This window comes from Phyllostomus discolor, chromosome 1, assembly GCF_004126475.2.
Source record: "Phyllostomus discolor isolate MPI-MPIP mPhyDis1 chromosome 1, mPhyDis1.pri.v3, whole genome shotgun sequence".
NCBI lineage: Eukaryota > Metazoa > Chordata > Mammalia > Chiroptera > Phyllostomidae > Phyllostomus > Phyllostomus discolor.
In genome coordinates, this window is record NC_040903.2 from 124,032,661 (window position 1) to 124,054,499 (window position 21,839).

General features: G+C 39.3%; 1 protein-coding gene across 1 annotated transcript; it reads left to right on the top strand.

The window, feature by feature from the left end:
* Positions 1 to 339: 339 nt before the first annotated feature.
* LOC114492048 (protein YAE1 homolog) lies at positions 340 to 3,506 on the top strand. The gene is made up of 2 exons (XM_036014003.1): positions 340 to 374; positions 2,933 to 3,506. Exons 1-2 carry the CDS (start codon positions 340 to 342, stop codon positions 3,456 to 3,458), a joined length of 561 nt encoding a protein of 186 aa, XP_035869896.1. The 3' UTR covers positions 3,459 to 3,506.
* The last annotated feature ends 18,333 nt before the right edge of the window (positions 3,507 to 21,839 follow it).

Consider the following 21,839-nt stretch of genomic DNA (forward strand, 5'->3'; position numbering starts at 1 on the left):
ATTTGTGTTCTATGTCTAGAAATAGCCATAAAATATATCCATTTCTCTGAAAATCTCAAAGGAAGAGTTGCTGTTAAAATTTTTGACACAAATATCTCACATTTCCAGCTTTGGCAGCAGCTCCACAATTCTATGGGGAAAAATTGAATATGTACATACATGTAAGAACAAAATACCTTGAATATATGAATAGTAACTTCTATTTCAAGAAGAGAAGAGAAAAGATCTTTATCCTAAATTGTATTTTCTAGCTTTATAAATACTTGCACTAAAAAGATAATTCTCTCACTGACCACTTACAGGTAGCAAAGAACAGTGATCTCTTAATTATTAGTCTACATGCTTGCCAACTCAGACTTTATAAATGCTATTAGGTAAGGTGAGAGAGAGATGGTTTAAGGACATATTGTGAATCTAGGAGAATGCCTCCTTAAGCCAAAAGGTAGATTGTTGGAGGCTCAAGGTCTTATGGACAATAGGATGCTTATGAGATATTAGGCAAAAAGATGAATTGGAGAAAAAGTACTAAAAAATTTGGATTGTAGTTATATCACTGTGATTCTTTGGGCCATCTAGTTGGTAATCATGACCTGTATAAAAAATTAAATGGGCAGGCAGTGGAAAGGAGGGGGAAGTGTTTGATATGGAAGTGGACCAGTTGCTCTTGGTGGAGCAAGAGTGGCAGAGCCACATGTGGAGATGAATCAAAGTAAAGCAGTGTGGAGGGTGTGGAACAGGGTGGTCCCTTGAAATGCCGCATGTGACACTGTGATATCTTTTGATTGAGCATCTTTTGAACAATGTGGCATCAAAGGAGATGCAGTATAAAACAGAAATCCCTGTCCACACTGAATTTGCAGGAAGGCTATAGAGATGGACTAGAGCTGGCAAACCAGTTGCTCTTCAACAAGGCTTCAATCAGACTTCTGGCCAAGATGGAGGCATAGGTAGACACACTGTGCCTCCTTGCACAATCAAAATAAAGACAACAAAAATTTAGAAGCAAAAACAACCAGAGCTGACAGAAAATTGAACTGTATGGAAGTCCGACAACCAAGGAGTTAAAATAGACACATTCATCCAGATCGGTAGGAGGGGTGGAATTGGGGAGCTGGGATGGAGAAGGCTCGTGTGACAGGGAGGCTGGCAGACCCCAGGCACTCAAGGCAGCAGTAGGCAGACCCAGAGAGGCAGTGGCTTGTGGAGGAGTGTGGCACACAAGGTGGTTGGCAGACCAGGCAGTCCCACTTTTGCATGCAGATACACCAGGTGAAACCGGGGAACGAGATAGACTGTGCAACCCAGGGTTCCAGCACAGGAAAATAGAGCCTCAAAACACTGATTAAAAACACCAATGGGGGTTCAGGTGCTGGGAGAAACTCCCAGCCTCATAGAAGAGTTCGTTGGAGAGACACATAGGGTCCCAAGATGTAAACAAATGCACCCAACTGGGAATCAACACCAGAAAGGCCCAAATTGCTTGCAGGTACCAGGGGAAGTGACTGAAATCCAGCAGAGAGCAGAGCAAGTGCCATTGTTCCCTCCCGGACCCCTGCCCCACATACAGTGTCACAACCCAGTGACTGGGTAGCCTTGCCCTGCTGAATACCTAAGGCTCCTCCCCTCACTACATAACAGGTGCAACAACACACAAAAAAATGGCCCAAATGAAAGATCAAAGCTCCAGAAAAAATACAACTAAGTCATGAAGAGATAGCAAACCTATCAGATGCACAGTTCAAAACACTGGTGATCAGGGTACTCACAGAATTGGTTGAATTTGGTCGCAAATTGGATGAAAAAATGAAGGCTATGCTAAGTGAAATAAAGGAAAATGCACAAGGAACCAACAGTGACGGGAAGGAAATCAGGTCTCAAATCAACGGAGTGGACCAGAAGGAAGAAAGAAACATCCAATCAGAAAAGAATGAAGAAACAAGAATTCAAAAAAATGAGGAGAGGCTTAGGAACCTCCAGGACATCTTTAAATGTTCCAACATCTGAATTATCGGGGTACCAGAAGGAGAAGAGGAAGAACAACAAATGAAAAACTTATTTGAACAAATAACAAAGGAGAACTTCCCCAATCTGGCTAAGGAAATAGACTTCCAGGAAGTCCAGGAAGCTCAGAGAATCCCAAAGAAGTTGGACCCAAGGAGGAACACACCAAGGCACATCATAATTACATTACCCAAGGTAAAAATGAAGGCGAGAATCCTAGAAGCAGCAAGAGATAAGGGGACAGTCACCTACAAAGGAGTTCCCATCAGACTGTCAGCTGATTTCTCAAAAGAGACCTTGCAGGCAAGAAGGGGCTGGAAAGAAGTATTCCAAGTCATGAAAGGCAAGGACCTATATCCAAGATTGCTCTATCCAGCAATGCTTTCACTTAGAATGGAAGGGCAGACAAAGTGCTTTCCAGATAAGGTCAAGTTAAAGGAGTTCATCATCACCAAGCCCTTATTATAGGAAATGTTAAAGGGATGTATCTAAGAAAAAGAAGATAAAAAACATGTACAGTAAAATGAAAGCAAACTTGCAATTACTAACAACCACACCTAAAACAAAAACAAAAACAAAAACAAACTAAGCAAACAACTAGAACAGGAACAGAACCACAGAAATGGAGATCACATGGAGGGTTATCAACAGGGGAGTGGGAGGCGGATAGAGGGGGAAAAATTACAGAGAGTAACTAGCATAGATGGTAGGTAGAAAATAGACAGGGGGAGGGTAAGAATAGTGTGGGAAATGTAGAAGCCAAAGAACTTATAAGTATGACACATGGACAGGAACTAAAGGGGGGGAATGTGGGTGGGAGGTGATGTGCAGGGTTGATGGGAGTGAAAGGGGGAAAATGTGACAACTGTAATAACATAATAAATATATGAATATATGTAAATATATGTAATATATAAAATATATGAAAAAGACAAAAACAAGCCTTCAATCAAGGTTATAAAGAAGGTGCAGAAGTCATTATGAAGTATGGACAACTCAGAGGAACTTTGAGTGCTTTGCTCTCCTGGTGTCACCTTCATGATAATAGTTCAGCTTTGATCAGTAAAATAAATAATCTGGATGCAGTTGACCAGTGCGAAGAGCATGTGCTCAAACATCTGAAATCAATCACCCCACAGCCCCATGTTGTCCATTTATTGGACTCCATTCAGGATATGGACCTTTGTCATGTAGTTCCAGCTGAGAAAAAGATGGGTGAAGCTAAAAATGAAAGACTCTGTGAAAATAATGCTGAGTTTAACAAAAATTGTAGGAAGAGTCTTAGTGGGGTAGATTGTTCATCTTCAGAATGTTGTGTAATGGAGGAGCATGGACATTTTGAAAACCCAAGCCTCACTTGGATTTTAGAACAGACAGCCAGTTTAGTAAAACAGCTGGGAGTATCAGTAGGCATATTACGGTACCTCGAGCACTTTGAAAATTATCTTCTTTTGTAATGAAAATAACCTTCAGAACATTCCTTAGAGCATTTTGTCTGTTAAAAAGCTTACCAAAATTTGCACTGGTTTCTACATTGAACACTTCACTATCCTTCCTGGAAATTTGAAACATCTTCAGAAACAAAAAAAGTGGAATATTTCCATGTGACTCAATATATGGGATTGAGATATATATGGGGTTTAGAAAGAGTTTGAGAGAAAATTGAAGGTTATTTGACAACCGAGCATGATGAACTTATATTTGAATTGAGGATCTCAAGTGGACCTGCTAAACTGAGAGATCAAATCACAGGTAAGTGAAAAGAATTCTAGAAGAAGTTTCTTTAAACAGCTGCTTTAACTTTACAGCTACTTTTTTGGTACATGGGATGAGCCTTAATCCAAATTTTGTTCTAAACAAATCTACTTGAGCAAGAGTTGAAGTTCAGATTCAGCCTTAGGACTGTAGTTTTTCTTGGGCCCTTTTCCAGCTGCAGTTTGCGTTCAGTATGGAATGATAGAGGAACAGTGTTTTTGGAGTCAGACTTATGTTTGAATCTGATGTCTGCCACTCACTAGTTCTGTGGTCTTGGGAAAGCTATTAAATCTCACTGACTCTAATTTTTTCAGTTTGTAAATCGAGGATAATAGTACTTACTCAAGGGTAGTTATATAATTTGTGGGGGCTCACAGCAAAAGGAAAATGCCAGTAAAAAAGTGCTGTTAAAAATACTGATATATAAAGCTTTTTTCCTTTATAAATATTTTATTATTCATAATGATGTGATCATTATAAGCATAGAAAAATTAAAAATTTAAATTATTACCATAAGTTTTACCATTTATTTTTCTATTGTATAATGCCAATATGTATTTACAATATATAATTATAAATGCAGATATAAGGGCATTTAACTTGTATGTGGAATCAGCAGCATTTCATAGCTCATATATGCATATGTATTTTATTCTTACTAGAACAGTGGGGAAAAACTGCAAAACTAACTTTTTATTTTGTTTACATATGCACATTCCATCAACACTCTCTACCTTCAGCTTACTGATGAGGAAGGAAGGAGTGAAGTGAACCTGTCTGTGGGTTGCCTTATCTTTCTCCCTTTTTCTATGTCATCATTTTCAGCATTAGTGGTACTGGGAAGTGACATGGTAAAGCAAGCATATGATAGGGTTCCTTAGTCCCTCACATTTCATAGAGTACCATTACCTTCTTTTTTGTTGTTGTTGCTGTACCAAACAAGTCCTGGTTCAAAGAGTAAAGCATGGACTCTGCTTTCTCAGTTACAGATGTGTTGTATGGAATATGACCACAGGATTCTGGTGGACCCACTATGTTTTGGATTTTAGTGAGACCCAAATAAGCATGTAGCAGAAGCTTATTGGATAACTTGGAGTGAGTGGCAAGTTACAGCTGACACATACATTCACCTACTTTGCTCATATGCATACTACATTGCCACACTGGACTTCACTTATAAAACGCATGCTGAAAAAACAAACAAAAACCACATTAATCTTATGAGAGATTGTTTGGTTGTTGGTTCTCCCAGGTATATTTGCCTCCAAAGTTTTCTAAGTAAATGCTCGTGTGTCTTCTATCCACTCTTGCAGAAATCTATCCCTAAATCTTTCTATCTTTTGGGCCTTCCCAATCAGATATTGTGGCTTAATGGGCAAAGAATACCTAAGAGGCTCCAAGTAGAAACTATACTTATAAATTTAACTATCCTGTGTGGGGGAAATATGTGAAAATACAAGTAAACTTGGGAAGGTAACAGATTAATGAAATAATCTATGTGTTTTTTTTTTCTTTGCAGGCCAGTCCCTACCTAAGTACTTTGTAATTATTATCTCTTTTATTTCTCACTATAATCATTTGAATTAGGTTCTTCTTGTTTCCATTACGTAGATACAAACCTGGCATATGAGAGGCAATATTGATCATTATTGTCTTCATGAAAACTAGTTTATTAGATATTAACTAGTTTTATTAGATAAAACTAGTTTATTATTCAGTTCTTGTAACAATAATTCTTAATAACAGATCATCTCAAAAACTCATTGTCTTACAAAGACAAACATTTATATATTTTTGTTCATGGGCCTGTGGGTTGGTGTGGCTCTGCTGTATTTGGCTGGGATCAGTTGCAATTACATCTGCTACCTAACTGTTCTCATTCTCCCAGGGCCAGCAGCTACCAGGGGTGTTATTTCTCTTATGGCCGATCACAGGAGTACAAAAGCACAAGCCAAGCTATGAAGTCACACATAAGGTACCTGTTTATGTCACATCCACTAACATTTATTGACCAAAGCAATGTCAGTATCAAAGGGGCAGGAAAGTATATTTTACCCACCATGGGAGGGCACTGCAGAGTGACTTGGCAAAGGGTGTGGGTGCATAATCTATTATAGGGGAGCACTTGGGACCAATAACTGAATCAAGTTCTAGCTGGGAGTAGGGCACTGAGAAGCTGTGAATCACACTGGGTGTATGCAAGGGAGATAAAGAGAGAAGTTGATGCATGGTGTACTGTATGGCAGGTCTGGCACAGAGCAGAAGGAGGGGTCCAGACCACGTGGCAGGCATTCCAGAAAGGAAAGTAGCATCCTCTCATCTCCTTTTTCCAAGGTAGACAGATTATCTACCGAGAAATTTATTTGATTGTCCCCACAAATAAGGGACCATTCAGAGAGAACAATGGCAGCACAAGACCCCAGGGTCCATTTTGAACCATTACACTATCCCACCCCGGGGGAGCACTGATAAGGGTTTGTGGTCACTACTTATTCTCAGCAGATTTTTATGATGTTCATTAAAAGGCTGGCTTGAGTTTCCTTCATTGTGGCACAAATAATATTCTAAGTAGCTTTTCTAAAAAAAAAAAATCCCACTGCGGATAGCAATGAGAATGCTTCTTAATTTAAGGGCTATATTTTGGATCAGAATCTAATCATTGGTTCCTTTGGGGTTTGACAAGATTTCTGGGAAAGGTCTACCATATTATTATCCCAGCTGCCACAGACAATCTGAAGTTATAACCAAATTAATAGCATTTTCAAACTTTTTATAATTTGTGGTTTGGGGAGATATTCTAGCCTTTGCAAAGGAGGGGATAAGATTAGAAAGATGAGTCAGAGTCAGATGATAGAAGGCTTTGGAAAATCATGATAAAATTTTTGGATTTTATATAGGATTATTGAGGGAAGAAAGAAGAAGAAGTGAGAAGCTAAGATTGGTTTTTTTAAGAAAGATAACTCTGACAGCATGGGAAAAGTGGATTTGAGAGAAGATAATGGATAGTAGGTAGGGATACCAGTTTTAAATTTAATTAATGGTTTAAGCAAGAAACAGTGAGAGCAACCACATTCTCTTTCTTGGGATCAACCTGTTTTAGGTATTCTTTTGAGAACAATTGTTTCTAATATTCTCTAGTACCTTCAATTCTAAAACATGAAAATTCTGGAGAGATTTAGATGGAAGTACCATCTAATTTTCAGATTGGTTTTTAAAAAAGATTTTATTGATTTATTTTTAGAGAGAGGGGAAAGGAGGGAGAAAGTGAGGGAGAGAAACATTAATGTATGGTTGCCTCTCACATGCCCCTTACTGGGAACCTAGCCTGCAACCCAGGGATGTGCTCTGACTGGGAATCAAACCGAGGACACTTTTCTTTGCAGTCTGGAGCTCAATCCACTGAGCCACACCAGCCAGGTCAGATTGATTTTACTTAAAAAAATTTCCTAACATGCTTGGCAAGAAATAGGTGTTTATTGTTTGTTAAATTAAAAAATTAATTGAGTTCTGTGGGGGAGTTTTGTCTAGCAGAACCTGCCCCCCCCACCCCAGTTCCCCCAGCTGTTGTGGATGAGAATAAGTCTACCAAGACATGAATTGCTTGGGAAGGAAAGGTGGCCTATCTCTCAAAGGAGAAGGGCTAGAAGCCTCTTCCTCAATGGGCTTTTATTAGGTTCAATTTGCACAGGAATACAGATAAAACTCATCAATCATTGTCAGGCAGAAATGATCAAAGAATAGATAACACTCAAAGAACTATGAGGGCTTATTCTGATTGGGGTCAGATAGCTAAAGGGCCATAAAACTTTGGGAAACAAACACATTTTATGCTTGGACCCTTATCAGACAATTGAGGGCATTCTTAGCAAAGCAGGTTTTACAAGATTTTATGCATTGTTTCTTAGGCCTGATTGCTCCAGGGGACCGCCCATTCCAGCACAGGGCCTCACCTGCCTCCGGCATTATTTCAGGCTTAAGTCAGGAGGGGGAAGTAGGGCAGCCAAGAGATTAGGAGACTTCTTGCAGACAGAATGAGGACTCAAGCTATGTCAAAGCCAAGGCGTGAGGGTTTATCACCCCTTTTTCTATAGTCCCCCCAAGTACTTCGCTGATGGCCCTGTCGTGACCATGCCTGTCTTAGGTCATTCCTCCCTTGAGGAATCTTACCCATCATTGACTAACCACCCATCCACCAGCGGCCAAGCAGGGCGAAGTAAAGGGGGCAGAGGCGGTGCCCCAGCCAGGAAGATAAGCTTTGTCTCCTTAGTGGCTTATGGTCCCAGGGTCTTTTACTGAGCTTTAGTCATAGGGGGTTACACCTTCTGAAACTAGGCAGGGTGGTTCCCATCAGAGTTCTATAAGCAAACTACTAGTTTTTTCTCTTTCTTTGGTTGTTTGGTGTATGGAAAGAAAAAAACCAAATGTACCTTGTAGTATACGCACAAAGAAAGAAGCATTGGTAAGATTCAAGTCTTTAAAGGGGAGGCATAGGTAGACACACTGTGCCTCCTCAAACAACCAAAAGAAGGACAACAAATTTAAAAACAAAAAACAGCTAGAACTGACAGAAAATCAAACTGCATGAAAGTCCAACAACCAAGGATTTAAAGAAGAAATATTCATCTAGATTGGTAGGAGGGGTGGATATGGGCAGCTGTGTGGAGAGGACTCGTGGCAAGGTGGCAGCTGGTGCACTAGGTGGTCCCGCATTTGGTGGAACAACTGGGGAGCAAGGTAGACTGTGACACCCAGGGTTCCGGTGTGGGGAAATAAAGCCTCAAAGCCCCTGACTGAAAACATCTGTGGGGGTTGAGGTGGCAGCAGGAGAAACTCTCAGCCTCATAGGAGAGTTCCACAGAGAGACCCACAGGGTCTTAGAACACACACAAATCCACACACCTGGGAATCAGCACCAGAAGGGCCCAATTTGCTTGTGGGTAGTAGGGGAAGTGACTGAAAATCCACAGAGTAAAGAGCAAGCAGCACTGTTTCCTCTCAGCCCCTCCTCCACATACAGTATCACACAGCAGCAATGTGGGTTGCCCTGCCTGGTGAACACCTAAGGCTCTGCCCCTTCCTACATAACAGATGTGCTGAGACAAAAAAATAGTGGCCCAAATGAAAGAATGGATCAAAGCTCCAGAGAAAATGCAACTAAGCAACAAGGAGATAGCCAACCTATCAGATGCAGAGTTCAAAGCACTGGAAATCAGGATGCTCACAGAAGTGGTTGAATATGATAGCAAATTAAAGGAAAGAATGAAGGCTATGAAAAGTGAAATAAAAATGTACAGGGAACTAACAGTGATGGGAACAAAAACAGGACTCAAATTAGTGGTTTGGACCAGAAGGAAGAAACATTCAACCAGAAAAGAATGAAGAAACAAGAATTCAAAAAAATGAGGAGAGGCTTAGGAACCTCCAGGACATCTTTAAATGTTCCAACGTCTGAATTATCGGGGTACCAGAAGGAGAAGAGGAAGAACAACAAATGAAAAACTTATTTGAACAAATAATAAAGGAGAACTTCCCTAATCTGGCAAAGGAAATAGACTTCCAGGAAGTCCAGAAAGCTCAGAGGATCCCAAAGAAGTTGGACCCAAGGAGGAATATACCAAGGCACATCTTACATTAGCCAAGATGAAAGATAAGGAGAGAATCTTAAAAGCAGCAAGAGAAAAGGAGACAGTTATCTACAAAGGAGTTCCCCTAAGGCTATCAGCTGATTTCTCAAAAGAAACCTTGCAGGCAAGAACAAGCTGGAAAGAAGTATTCCAAATCAAGGAAGGCAAGGATCTGGAAAGCTTTCATTTAGAGTGGAAGGGCAGATAAAGTGCTTCTCAGATAAGGTCAAGGTAAATGAATTCATCATCACATAGGCCTTATTATATGAAATGTTAAAGGGATGTATCTAAGAAAAAGAAGATAAAAAACATGCACAGTAAAATGATAGCAAACTCACAATTATTAACAACCACACCTAAAACAAAAACAAAAACTAAGTAAACAACTAGAACAGGAACAGAACCACAGAAATGGGGTTCGCATGGAGGGTTATCAGCAGGGGAGCGGAGGGGGAGACAGGGGAAAAGGTATAGGGAATAAGTAGCATAAACAACTAGAACAGGAACAGAACCAAAGAAATGGGGTTCACATGGAGGGTTATCAGCAGGGGAGTGGAGGTATAGGGAATAAGTAGCATAAATGGTAGGTAGAAAATAGACAGGGGGAGGGTAAGAATAGTATAGGAAATGTAGAAGCCAAAGAACTTACATGTATGACTGTTGGGGCCCGTCATGCCTGGTCTCAGTAAGCTGTAAACCCCCATGACTTAGGCTGAGTGAGAGACCTCCGAACAACTAAGGAGACAAAACTTATTTCCCTGGCATGAACGCTGCCTGTTCTGTGCCTGGCCTCCTATGCTTTATCAGTTAGCCAATGATGGGTAAGATTTCCCATGGGGGAAATTGCCTAAGACAGGCATGATCATGTGGAGGCCTCAGGGAAGGACTTGGGGGGCTGTGGAAATGAAGGGGTGATGGATATCAACCCCTGCCCCCTTGGCTTTGTCAAAGTCTGAGTCCTTGTTCTTAGTTGTAAGGAATCCAAGTCTCCTGGCTTCCTTTGTCTCCTCTGTTGACTCAGGCCTGCAGAAATAACAGGGGCAGTGCAGCCCAGACCAGAGTAGGCAGACCCCCGGGGTAATCAGACCTGGGACATAGAATATGCAACATCCTGTGAGATCTGCTTGCTGAGGATGCTATTGAATTGGAATTTGAAGGCACAGGCAGGAAATAAGACTAGCCTTTTAGGTCCTGTAGTGATAAACCTCCAAACTTTGCCCAGAATCCCAGCAGGAATTCTGCCAGCACCTTTGAAAATTACCTACTTGTTTGATCTTCCCTGCCAGACTGGAATCCACAAACTGTGTCTGTATTCTTAATAAAAACCTACTGAGGCAGGGGCTCAAGGCACTCTCCAATAGAGAGAGTGGCTGTTTCATCCCTATTTCCCCACAGGACTCAGTTGTCCCTGTGTATGTTTTTCTCGTGTTTCAATGAGCATCTGCAGCAGGGATGGATACTACGGCCGGTATCCCCCAAATATGACCCATGGACGTGAACTAAAAAGGGGGAATGCAGGTAGAAGGGGTGTGAAGGGAGAAGGGAATAAAGTGGGGTAAATGGGACAAGTGTAACAGCATAATCAATAAAATATATTTTGAAAAAAGTCTCTAAAGGGTAAAAACATACCTTTGGTTTTGCTTGCTGTGGGTATTAGCTTCTTGTCTATAAAGGCCTTATGTCAGAGAAATTTGTTGTCCAAAAGACAGATTTACTGTTCTTGTCAAGCACACCTGGGATCATACGTGGAGCCCTTCAGTTCAGGCTGAATTAATATATCCCCCACCATACACAGCTTAGAGTGGAAGAGAATGAGTGTAGCTTCTCTGTTTAATGCAACTTGCATGGGGGCATGGAGACATTGAACAAACTGACAGATATCCGAAGGGAGGGGTGTTGGGGATGGATGAAAGAAGATGAAGGAATTAAGAAAAAATATGTTTTATATCATCTATTATCTATCATCTATGTATCATCTATCTATCTATCATCTATCTATCTATTATCATCTATCTATCTATCATCTATCATCTATCTATCACACAGACTGAGACTATAGGGTGGTGATAGCCAGAGGGAAAGGAAGGTGGGGGTAGGTAGGGGTGGTCTAAGTGGAGATAAATGGGACAGAAAGAGACTTTGCTTTGGAGCAATGGGTGCACAAGGTAGTGTGCTGATGATGTTTTGTTGAGTTGTACAGTTGAAACCTGTATAGTTCTAGGAACCAATGTCACCCCAATAAATTTAATTAAATCACTTAATGACCTACTCTATTCATTCATGATAATTTTTACTATTTCTAGAGCTGAATCTAAATGCCTTCAAAGAAAGATGTAGCCTCTCAACTAGTAGGGGCCACATCTTTTCAATGTGCTTTCCTCCATTCACCTCTAAGGCAAGGGTGACTATTTGGGCTTATATACTTCATAGCTGCTGAAGACACAGCTCAAGGGGATAGTAGTCTCAAGCTGTCAGTCATACTGCCTTACCTCTTAAGGACTCATCAACTTGAGCATTCCAAAGTGTTTTCACTTTCTTCCTGAGTATGGTATGAATTGCTAGAAGTTAGAACTGGTACAAAACAGCATTTATATCTCTATTACTACATCCATCTGATAACAAATTCTGTCACATTTTTTTCTTTACTGGATTAAGGTTATAGATTTCTGAGTTAATTTATCATAATTCTTTTTTATTTTTTCCTTTATATTGAATTTATTGGGCTGACTCTGGTTAGTAAAATTATACAGGTTTCAGGTGCACAATTCCACAACACATCATCTATACATTGTATTGTGTATTCTCCACCCCAAGTCAAGTCTTCCATCACAATTTATCACCCCATGCCCTCCACCTCCTCACTGCCTCCCCCAGCAATCACCACACTATTGTCCATGACCATGAGTTTTTCCTCTCTTTTTTACTTCTTTACTTAATCTTTTTATTCCTCAACCCCTCTCAACAGCTGTCAGCCTGCTGTCTGTGACCCTGTCTCTATTTTTTTTGTTAATTCATTTTGCTTATTACATTCCACTTATAAGCAAAATTATATGGTACTCGTCTTTCCTGACTGGCTTATTTTTACTTAGCATAAGGCTCTCCAGGTCAATTTATGCTGTTGCAAAGCATAAGATTTCTGTCTTGTTTAGAGTTGAGTAGTATTTCATTGTGTAAATGTACCACAGCGTTTTTATCCGCTCATCTACTGATGGACACTTGAGTTGCTTCCAAATCTTGGCTACTGTAAATAACACTGCAGTGAATATGGGTTGCCTATATTCTTTTGAATTATTGCTTCAGGTTTATTCAGATAAATTTCTGGAAGTGGAATTCCTGGGTCATAAAGCAGTTCTATTTTTAATTAAAAAATATGTTTGTTGATTATAGAGGGAGACAAAAGAGGAGAGAGGGAAACATTGACTTGAGAAATATTGATTTGTTGCCACTCATACGTGCCCTGACTGGGATGGAACCATGGAGCCTAGGTGCAAATATGTGCCCTGACCAGGAATCAAATCCCCAAACTCTTTGGTATATAGGCTGATGCTCCAAGTAACTGAGCCACACTGGCCAGGGCCTATTTTTAAGTTTTTGAGGTAACTCCATACTGCTTCCCACAGTAGCTGTATCATACCACATTCCCATCAACAGTGCACTAGGGTTCCCCTTTCTCCACATCTTCACCAACACTTGTTTGTTGACTTATTGATGATAGCCATTCTGGTAGGTGTGAGGTGATATATCTGGGGTTTTAATTTGCATTTCCTTGATGATTAATGACAACAATCATTTTTTTATATGTCTATTGGCCATCCGTATGTCCTCTTTGGAGAAGTGTCTATTCAAATTCTTTGCCCATTTTTTAATTGGATTTTTTGGTGTTTAGTTGTATAAATTCTTGTAAATGTTGGATATTAACCCCTTATCAGATGTATCAAGAAACACATTCTCATATTCAGTGGATTGTCTTTTCTTTTAGTTGATGGTTTCCTTAGCTGTGCAAAAATTTTTAGTTTGTAGTTTTATTTATTTATTTATTTATTTATTTTAATACTCAGCTGAAGACATCTTTTTCATTGCTTTTATTTTTTAAACTTTAAAAATAAGTAAAATTATTTATTTATTTTTTTAATCCTCACCCAAAGACTTGCTCATTGATTTAGAGAGAGAAGGGAGAGACAGAGGGAGAGGAATGTCTATATGAGAATCATTGATCAGTTGCCTCTCATCTGCACCCCAACTGGGGACAGAACCCACAACCCAGGCATGTGCCCTGACTGAGAATCAAACCCACAAACTTTTGGTTTACAGGATGATGCTCCAACCAACTGAGCCATATTGACCAAAGTTTTCATTGTTTTTAGAGAGAGAGAAGGGGGAGAGGAACAGAGACAGAGACACTGATGTGAGAGTGAAACATCAATTGGTTGCCTCCCATATCTGCCTGAATTGGTTATGGGACTGGCAACCTAGGTATGTACCCTGACCAGGAGTTGAAACCACAACCTTTCAATTATGCAGTGATGTACAAGCCAGCTGAGCTTCACTGGCCAGTGCTGTTTGTTTTTTCTTTTGTTTCACTTATCCAAGGAGACATATCAGAAAAGAATATTGCTATGAGAAATGTCTGAAATTGTACTGTCTATGATTTTTTTCTAGGATTTTTATGGTTTTGAGTCTAACATTTAAATCTTTAATCCATTTTAAGTTTATTCTTGTGTATTGTGTAAGAAGGTAGTCTAATTTCATTTTTTGCACATATTGGACTAATTTTCCCTGTGCCATTACCCCATTGTATGTTTTTGCCTCCTTTGTCAAATATTAAGAGCTCAGAATATCATAGTTATTCTACTCCAATAATAATGTACATGAGTCTAGGGATGATTATTACCATAACTCTATAACTCAGCTCTTCCCGGCTATTGCTAGTACAACCAATTTAAAGATTGGTATAAAGATGCGTTGTATTAGCCTTAGCTGTGATGATTGGCTTTTAAGAAAATATATAAATAAAGGAAACTGTCTTTGTACTGCAAGCAGGGGCTACAGATGTTCTTGGAATATAATAGGGACTCTAATGAGAAACTTAAAGGAAATAAGCCTACAGTTATAATAAGGTTGACTTAATTTCTTATAAGCTATTGGATTTTTTTACCTGTGTATAAATCAGGCTTTTCAATACCAACTCAGAGGTTGGTGCTACCAAGTAATTGGCTAATTGTTCTATATGGCTATTAGATCATTCCTATTGAATGACTCCCCTATAGCTTTAATAGATTATATCTTCTCAAAAATATCTAAAGGGATAACATTTTTATTAGGGGTAGTAGCTCTCCCAAGAGTCTTTTAGGACATGGTGATTCTAGTCATAGGAATTGAATAATCCAGATGGTCTCAAAATTTGCCCCCAACTTTATAAATAATCCAGTGGAATAAACATAAACAAGTAATAGCCTTGCATTTTCTTTGGTCAGCCAATGGTGAATATGCACCACTAGTAAAACTTTATTTTGTACCTGGATTAACATGGGGATGGTGGTAGTGGTGAAACAATCTATATCTCAGCAAAATTAAAAAACAACCTGATCATCTAAGATAGGTTTTAAGGAGTTGTTGAATCTTGTTTTCTTAGTCCAGGTGGGAAATCATAGATCATGGTTCTAGAGTGCCTTCTTATAATACTTCAGTTATTCTTGTTTTTTTCATAGTTATGCCATGTTTATTAGCCAGAGTATTGAATTCTTTCACACACCGGTCTCCTAACAGATGATCTAAAAACTGATAGAGATAAAACCATGCTGATAATCACACAAAGTCAAAGTTAGGCCTCCACAAATTAAACGACATCTCCCCAGAGAATCAGCAGTAATGGTGGAGATCTGGACATTCTTGGTGATCTTTCCTGAAGTTTTGGCTGAGAGAGGACCAAAAGGAGATTGAGAGTAAAAAATAAATAAACAAATAAAACTCTCCACAGTCCTAGAAAAATATTGACAATTCTGCAGCTATGACAGGGCTAGAACTGGTTTTAAACCTGTCATTGATTGGTGACAATAATCACTAATGGGTAATGGCCTCACTCCAGTGAACACACTTTTAAGGCTGACATCAAATTTCTGCCTTTGTAATCAACATAAAACATGCTTTTAAGGTTGATGTCAACTTACTCTCACCTCTGTAATCAATAAACGTTTTCCAAGAATGCTTTATAAGGTCAGAAGTTTTTTTCTGCCTGACCAGCATAGCTCTTTAGCACTAAAAATAAGCATTAATTTTATCACTGTGCTTTTGGTTTTAGATTTTAAATAGTAGTCTCAACCTTTGACAGGGGATATGAAACAAGTACTGCTCATTTATTCATGGCAATAACTTCAGACATTAAAATACAATACCAAGTTTGTTTTCTTGCTTTTCACAATCATTTTTCACTCAGGATCTCAGAGGACAAAGGCAATGTCTAGACAGGATGTAGACCTTTCCAGTTGTGACAAAATGTGACCGTTCACTTCAAAAGAGGATATCTAAGGTAAGTGGGTGAAAGATGGAGATTTTTGTGGTGGGGAGAGTTTATGGAACATTTATGTTAGGTGTGCTTTCTGCTTTCCTACAGCCTCATGAAAGGAGAGGAGAAAGTTCTATCTATCCTATCATGTCCTGATATTAGGCTCCCAAACAAATTCTCTTTTAGAATTAGAGGTATTTAATACGGACACATGGTGGTAGCTTCTTGTCTGGAGCTCTCTGAGATGCAGAACACATAGGCATGACCAAATTCTGCAATTGGGTGCACAGCAGAAAATTGGCAGAGCACATGTTCTGTGAGAAGAAGGCAGAGAGGCCCCAAATTCCTTTGGAGCTGAGCCTGTCATTGTTGATATTAATACTTTTCCTGGAGGTTTGGAGAAGGATAAAGAAAATATCTAGGGCTGTAGACTGGACTCACACAGAGAGGCTTTGGAGAAGTCAACCAGCTGTGAGTTGAGCTGCAAAGTGAAGCCTTTCTCCTAGTACTAAGCAGTTGAGGAAATACTGCCCAGCTCGATGCTCAGCGACCATCAAACCTCCTATACAGTGGAGCCAGTGGCTGGATGCCACCAGTACCAGAAGCCAGATCAGGGGGGTTGCCAGTAGCCAGGGCCAGAAGAAACAGGGCTGTGAACCAGCTGCACAAACTGTTTCTTATAAGCAGACTCTCCCTGTCTTTACTGACTTGCTGCCAGGAAGCAGTGAGCTGTTTCTTCTGGGAGTTTAGAGTGAAGAGAGGGTACCAGGGAAGAAAACTCAAAAACAAACCTTTGAGCTGCGAATGGTGACTGAGCTAGTACTTGAATTTTACTGAAAGGGAAGACATTTTAAATGAAAAGTGACTTAAAATTTATTATATTTGACTGTGTTTATCGGGATGGAATAGATTACATGGCCTTTTTGGGGGCTGACTGGGAGTTTGGAGCCAAGAAAATTATGCATAGTTGTATAATAAGGATAGTCTGTTTTGGGGGGTTACTATTTGTTGATGACTCTTTAAATAATATCTGCTATAACAGTGACCTGGAGCCTCACTGTTCCACATCACCTGGCAGGGCTCTTCCTTCTGTATTTGTTTCTGTGCTGGAAATTTCACCAGTCCTAATAGAAGGGATATTCAGTGGCAGGGTACAGCATCAGAGTGTCAACAGGCTTGAGCTCAGTGATGTTCAGGGCCAGCTGAGATTTAAAGAATGAGGAGTTAGCCATGTGGAGAGTCATGTGAGGAGTGACAGGAAGACCAAATGGGAATTATCCTTGAATCTCCCCTTTTTCTTATGTTCTTCAACCCATCTCCAAAAATATATCTGGAATCTATCCATACCTGTAGCATATGCAAATTTCCTGAGGTGGAAAAGAGTGTGATGAGCTACAGGAGGAGTGACTGGAGGTCTCAGAGCAATGTGGACAGTGGTGAGGCATAGGTGGGGGTTTGATATTCTAAGACATCATGGGAAGGCTAAATAGTTTGGATTTTTATTCTAAGTGAAATAGGAAGTTACAGAAAGGTTTTAGGAAAGGAAACAAACTGGTTCAAAATATGTGTTTAGGATTACTTTTGTGTCCCCGTATCTAGTGGACTGGAGTAGGGCAATGGTGGAAGGGAGATCAGAGAGAGGGTGGTTGTGGTAATCGGGTAAGAGATAATGGTCACTGGCATGCCACTGATGCAGAGGAATAAAAGAGGTATGGGTAGATTCAAGACGTATTTTTAGAGATGGCTTGAGGGGCATAAGAGGAAGGGTAGAGTTCACGGTTGACTTGTTTTAGATAGGATCAGTAAGGTAGATGCCATACTATCCAACTGATAGACAAGATGATAAAAAGAGTCTCATTTTGGATACGTTAAAGTTGAGATATTTGTAAGAGCTTCAAGTAAAAGTTTTAAATGACTGTTGTCTTGAGGCTAGGACTTGGAGGAAAAAGTCTGAGCTAGAGTTGCAAATTTGGGGATTGTTAGCATAAAAATAGTCCATATTTCTGTGAAAATTGCTGAGGTCACTTAGACAGTGAAAACAGAGGAGAGAGGACTACCCAGGAACCGACACTGAGCTGTGGATAATACCATCCAGCAGTATCCATCTTGGCTGCAGATGCTCGTCAAAACACGAGAAAAAACATACACAGAGACAACCAGGTCCTGTGGGGGAATAGGGACAGAAGGGCCACTCTCTCGCTTGGAGTGTGCCATGGCCACTCTCTCTAGTGGAAAGCACGCCATTTTCATTCCCAAGCAGATTTTTTTGAGAATACTCACTTAGGTTGTGGATTCACAGTCTGGCAGAAAAGATCAAAAGAAGTAGGTGACTTACAAAGGTGCAGACAGAACTCCTGCTGTGATTCTGGGCAGAGATTGGAATTTTATCATATGAAAGACTACAGGTTCCAAAGGTTTCCTGTCTGTGCCTTTAAATTTCAAGTTAATAACATCCTCCAGCAAACAGATCTCACAGGATCTTGCATATTCTATGTTCCAGGCCTGATTACTCCAGGGGTCTGCCATTTCTGGTCTGGGCTGCACGGCCCCTGCAGGCCTGAGAAGGGCAGGAGACAGAGGCAGCCAGGAGACTTGGATTTCTCACAAGGACTCAGGCTTTGACAAAGCCAAGGGGGCAGGGGTTGATGTTGATCACCCCTTCATTTCCACAGCCCCTAATCTCTTCTCTTAGGGCATTCTCACATGATCACGTCTGTCTTAGATTGATTCTCTTTCTCAGAGAATTGTCTTTGACTGCCAATCATGCAAAAGGGAAGTCAGGTATTAGAATAGGCAGCATTCATGCCAGGGAAATAAGTTTTGTCTCCTTCGTGGCTTCTGGTCCGGAGGTCTTTCACTCAGCCTAAGTCACGGGGGTTACAGCTTCCTGAGCCCAGGCAGGGTGGTCCCCAACACTGAGCACTGCAAAATGTATGGGTAGAGGAAAAAGAGCCAGGAAGTAGAAGGATGTGAAATGACCAGTGAGAAAATCTGGAATGGAGTCATGGAAACCAAGAAAAGAGAGGAACTGAGACTGGGAAATAATACTGGAAAGTCTAATAAGATCAGAATAAAGAAAAAGTCCATTGAATTTGGCAGTCCTGGTTTTGATACTTAAATATAAGTGTTTGGTTAATTTTTTGCTTATATAGTTTTAAAAACTGTTACTGATAAGGTAATCCAATAAGAAATAGTATGTATTTTTAAAATTTATTTTATTTATTTTTATTTTTTAATTACATTTGACAACAATATTATATTTCTTTCAGGTGTACAATGTAGTGATTAGACATTTCTATACCTTACAAAGTGCTTACTTCAGTAAGTCTAGTACCCCCAATCTGGTACCATGCATAGTTATTATAATGTCCCTATGTTGTCACTGTTTTCATAACTGGCAATTTATACTTCTTTTTAAAAATATATTTTTAATTTTTTCTTTTCTATTGAATTTATTGGGATGACACTGGTTAACAAATTTACACAGGCTTCAGGTGTGCAATTCTACAACACATTACCTGTATACTGTATTTTGTGTTCACTGGGGGTTAATATCCAAAATTTATAATTTGTACTTCTTAATCCCTTCAGCTTTTCACCTAGTCCTCCAACACCCTCTCCATTTGGCAACCGTCACTTTGTTTCTGTTTTGTTTATTTATTTATCTTGTTTTATAGATTCCACATAGAAGTGCAATCATATGGTATTTCTCTTTTTCTGACTTATTTCACTTAGCATAATACCTTCTAGGTTCAGCCATGTTGTTGCAAATGTTAAATTTCATTCTTTTTTATAGCTGAGTAATATTTCATTGTATATATGTACCACATCTTTATCCATTCATCTATCAGTGGACACTTAGGTTGCTTCAGTATCTTGATTATTGTAAATAATGCTGCAGTGAACATGGGTGTGCATATATCTTTTCAAATTAGTGGTTTGTTTTTCTTTGGATAAATACTTAGCAGTGGATTTGCTGGGTCCTATGGTAGTTCTATTTGTAATTTTTTGGTGAACCTCCATGTTATTTTCCATAGTGGCTGGACAAATTTATAATCTCATCAACAGTGAATTTTGGAAAATTGGGGCCATTTATTATATACCTGATATTATACCAGGTGGCAACCATGGATTTTATTCAAGTATAAAGTCAGCCCTCTTTATGGGCTCAATCTGCTCTTAACAATATAAATTCATGCAGGAGGGCTGGACTAGCACAAGTATACATTAATAACACTTCATTTATGTTGTACAAGTGCAGTTTTGTACAAGTGCAGTTTTGTTGGATTAAAATGAAAACAAAGCCTGAATTATATTTTGAAATCCATTAGGTGATGAAAGAGAATTGGATTGGAGGCAATTACCTGTCAGCTCCTTTTGGAGGTATGGCTTAAAGATTTCTTACAGCCATACAGTAGAAATTGTCTAGCATTTCTGCCTCATAGCTGAAGTAATAACTGGGGACCATCTGTGGAGGACCCAGGGCCTGTGTGGGTCTTATTCATTCCATGTTAAATAGGACATGTAACAAACACTCATGTCAAACACAAGGGAGGCCAGTGCCTGTAGATCTACTTCTCTCTACTTCATGGACTCTTGTATTCCTAAACCCTTGGATTCTAATTTTTTTGGTTACTGCTACAATAAGAGCGTAATTGTAAAAATGTATTCTCTTTTTTGTGTGTGGTCTTTCAGATTACAAATAAAGCTTTCTTTTTCTTTTTCCTTTTTTTTGTGAAGAAAGCTTAAATAGCAGCATTGATACATTCCATCATTTTAGTTGTTAGTTACACTTTGAATTTATAATTGCTAACACTTAAAAACTGGGTACAGTACAGAACCACCTTGAACTGCTGACAGTTAATTACTTTAGACAGCTATATTCAGTCTTGATTTTTGGTCTGAGTATCAATCAAGAGAAAAAGAAACAGATTCTATTTTGAGGGATTTTCTGTTTGACCTAGAATTTTATATACAGCCAATGTATTAATCAAGTGAAAACAGAATTGAGGAATTTGCAGTCTGAAAGTACTCTAAATTTTACATCCTGTATATCTTATCCTAGGGAGCTACCAGGGTAGACTCCAGCAAAATGAGAGTGTAAACTCAGAAAGAGGAAGGTATCAGAGTCTGAAAATAATTGAAAAGAGTGAAGGGAAATGCAATATTCCAACAATGCTGCAGGCCCATAGAAAACAAGGGCAGGAAGATAACTACAGAGAGTCACAGAAAGAGGTTTCTTGTTTTAGGAAAAAAGGTGAAAAATAGATGAAAAGCTCGGAAAACATGACATGAGGATAAAATAAAGGAGATTGGTGGTATGTAAAAAGAATAAAATAAATTTGTTTCAGAAACATTCTCTATCGAGTAGGGACACTGGTCCCATAAAGAGATAAAAGTAATCCTAGTACATGACTTTGAAAAAAAAAGACTGCTTCCTGGAACACACAGCTCTCTGTTGGTAGCATCTTTCTTAATTCAAAGTCAAGTCTTACCATGTCTAAAATGTATACAAACACATATACATACCTACATTTTAAAATGATCATTGCTTATGTGTTTCTATAGTTGGATTGGGATAAATTATTCCAACTGGACTCCCCTCAGTCTTTCATTTAGCTTGCTTTGTGAATAAAAGAATGCTTTTGTAAGGAATAGAAGCAAAAAGAGCAATGGATAAATTGGTATCTGACCTTGTAAGTTGGGCTTTGTGTGCTTCAGACAGAAAGAAAAAGAATTTATAAATTGCATTTTTGTTGTTAATCTGGAAACCTTGACTTTGGAAAATGGGAAATTTATATGAACAGAGAATGTGCTGGTAATTCAATTCTCTAATGTGCAGTCTTTTTAAAAAGATTTTATTTATTTATTTTTAGAAAGAGGGGAAGGGAGGGAGAAAGAAAGGGAGAGGAACATTAATGCTTGGTTGCCTCTCACATGGCCCCCACTGGGGACTG

Coding starts and splice junctions, on each gene's coding strand:
- LOC114492048 (XM_036014003.1), top strand. CDS start 340: ATGCTTGCCAACTCAGACTTTATAAATGCTATTAG. Junction 375..2,932: donor GACTTTATAAATGCTATTAG/GTAAGGTGAGAG, acceptor TATATGAAAAAG/ACAAAAACAAGCCTTCAATC.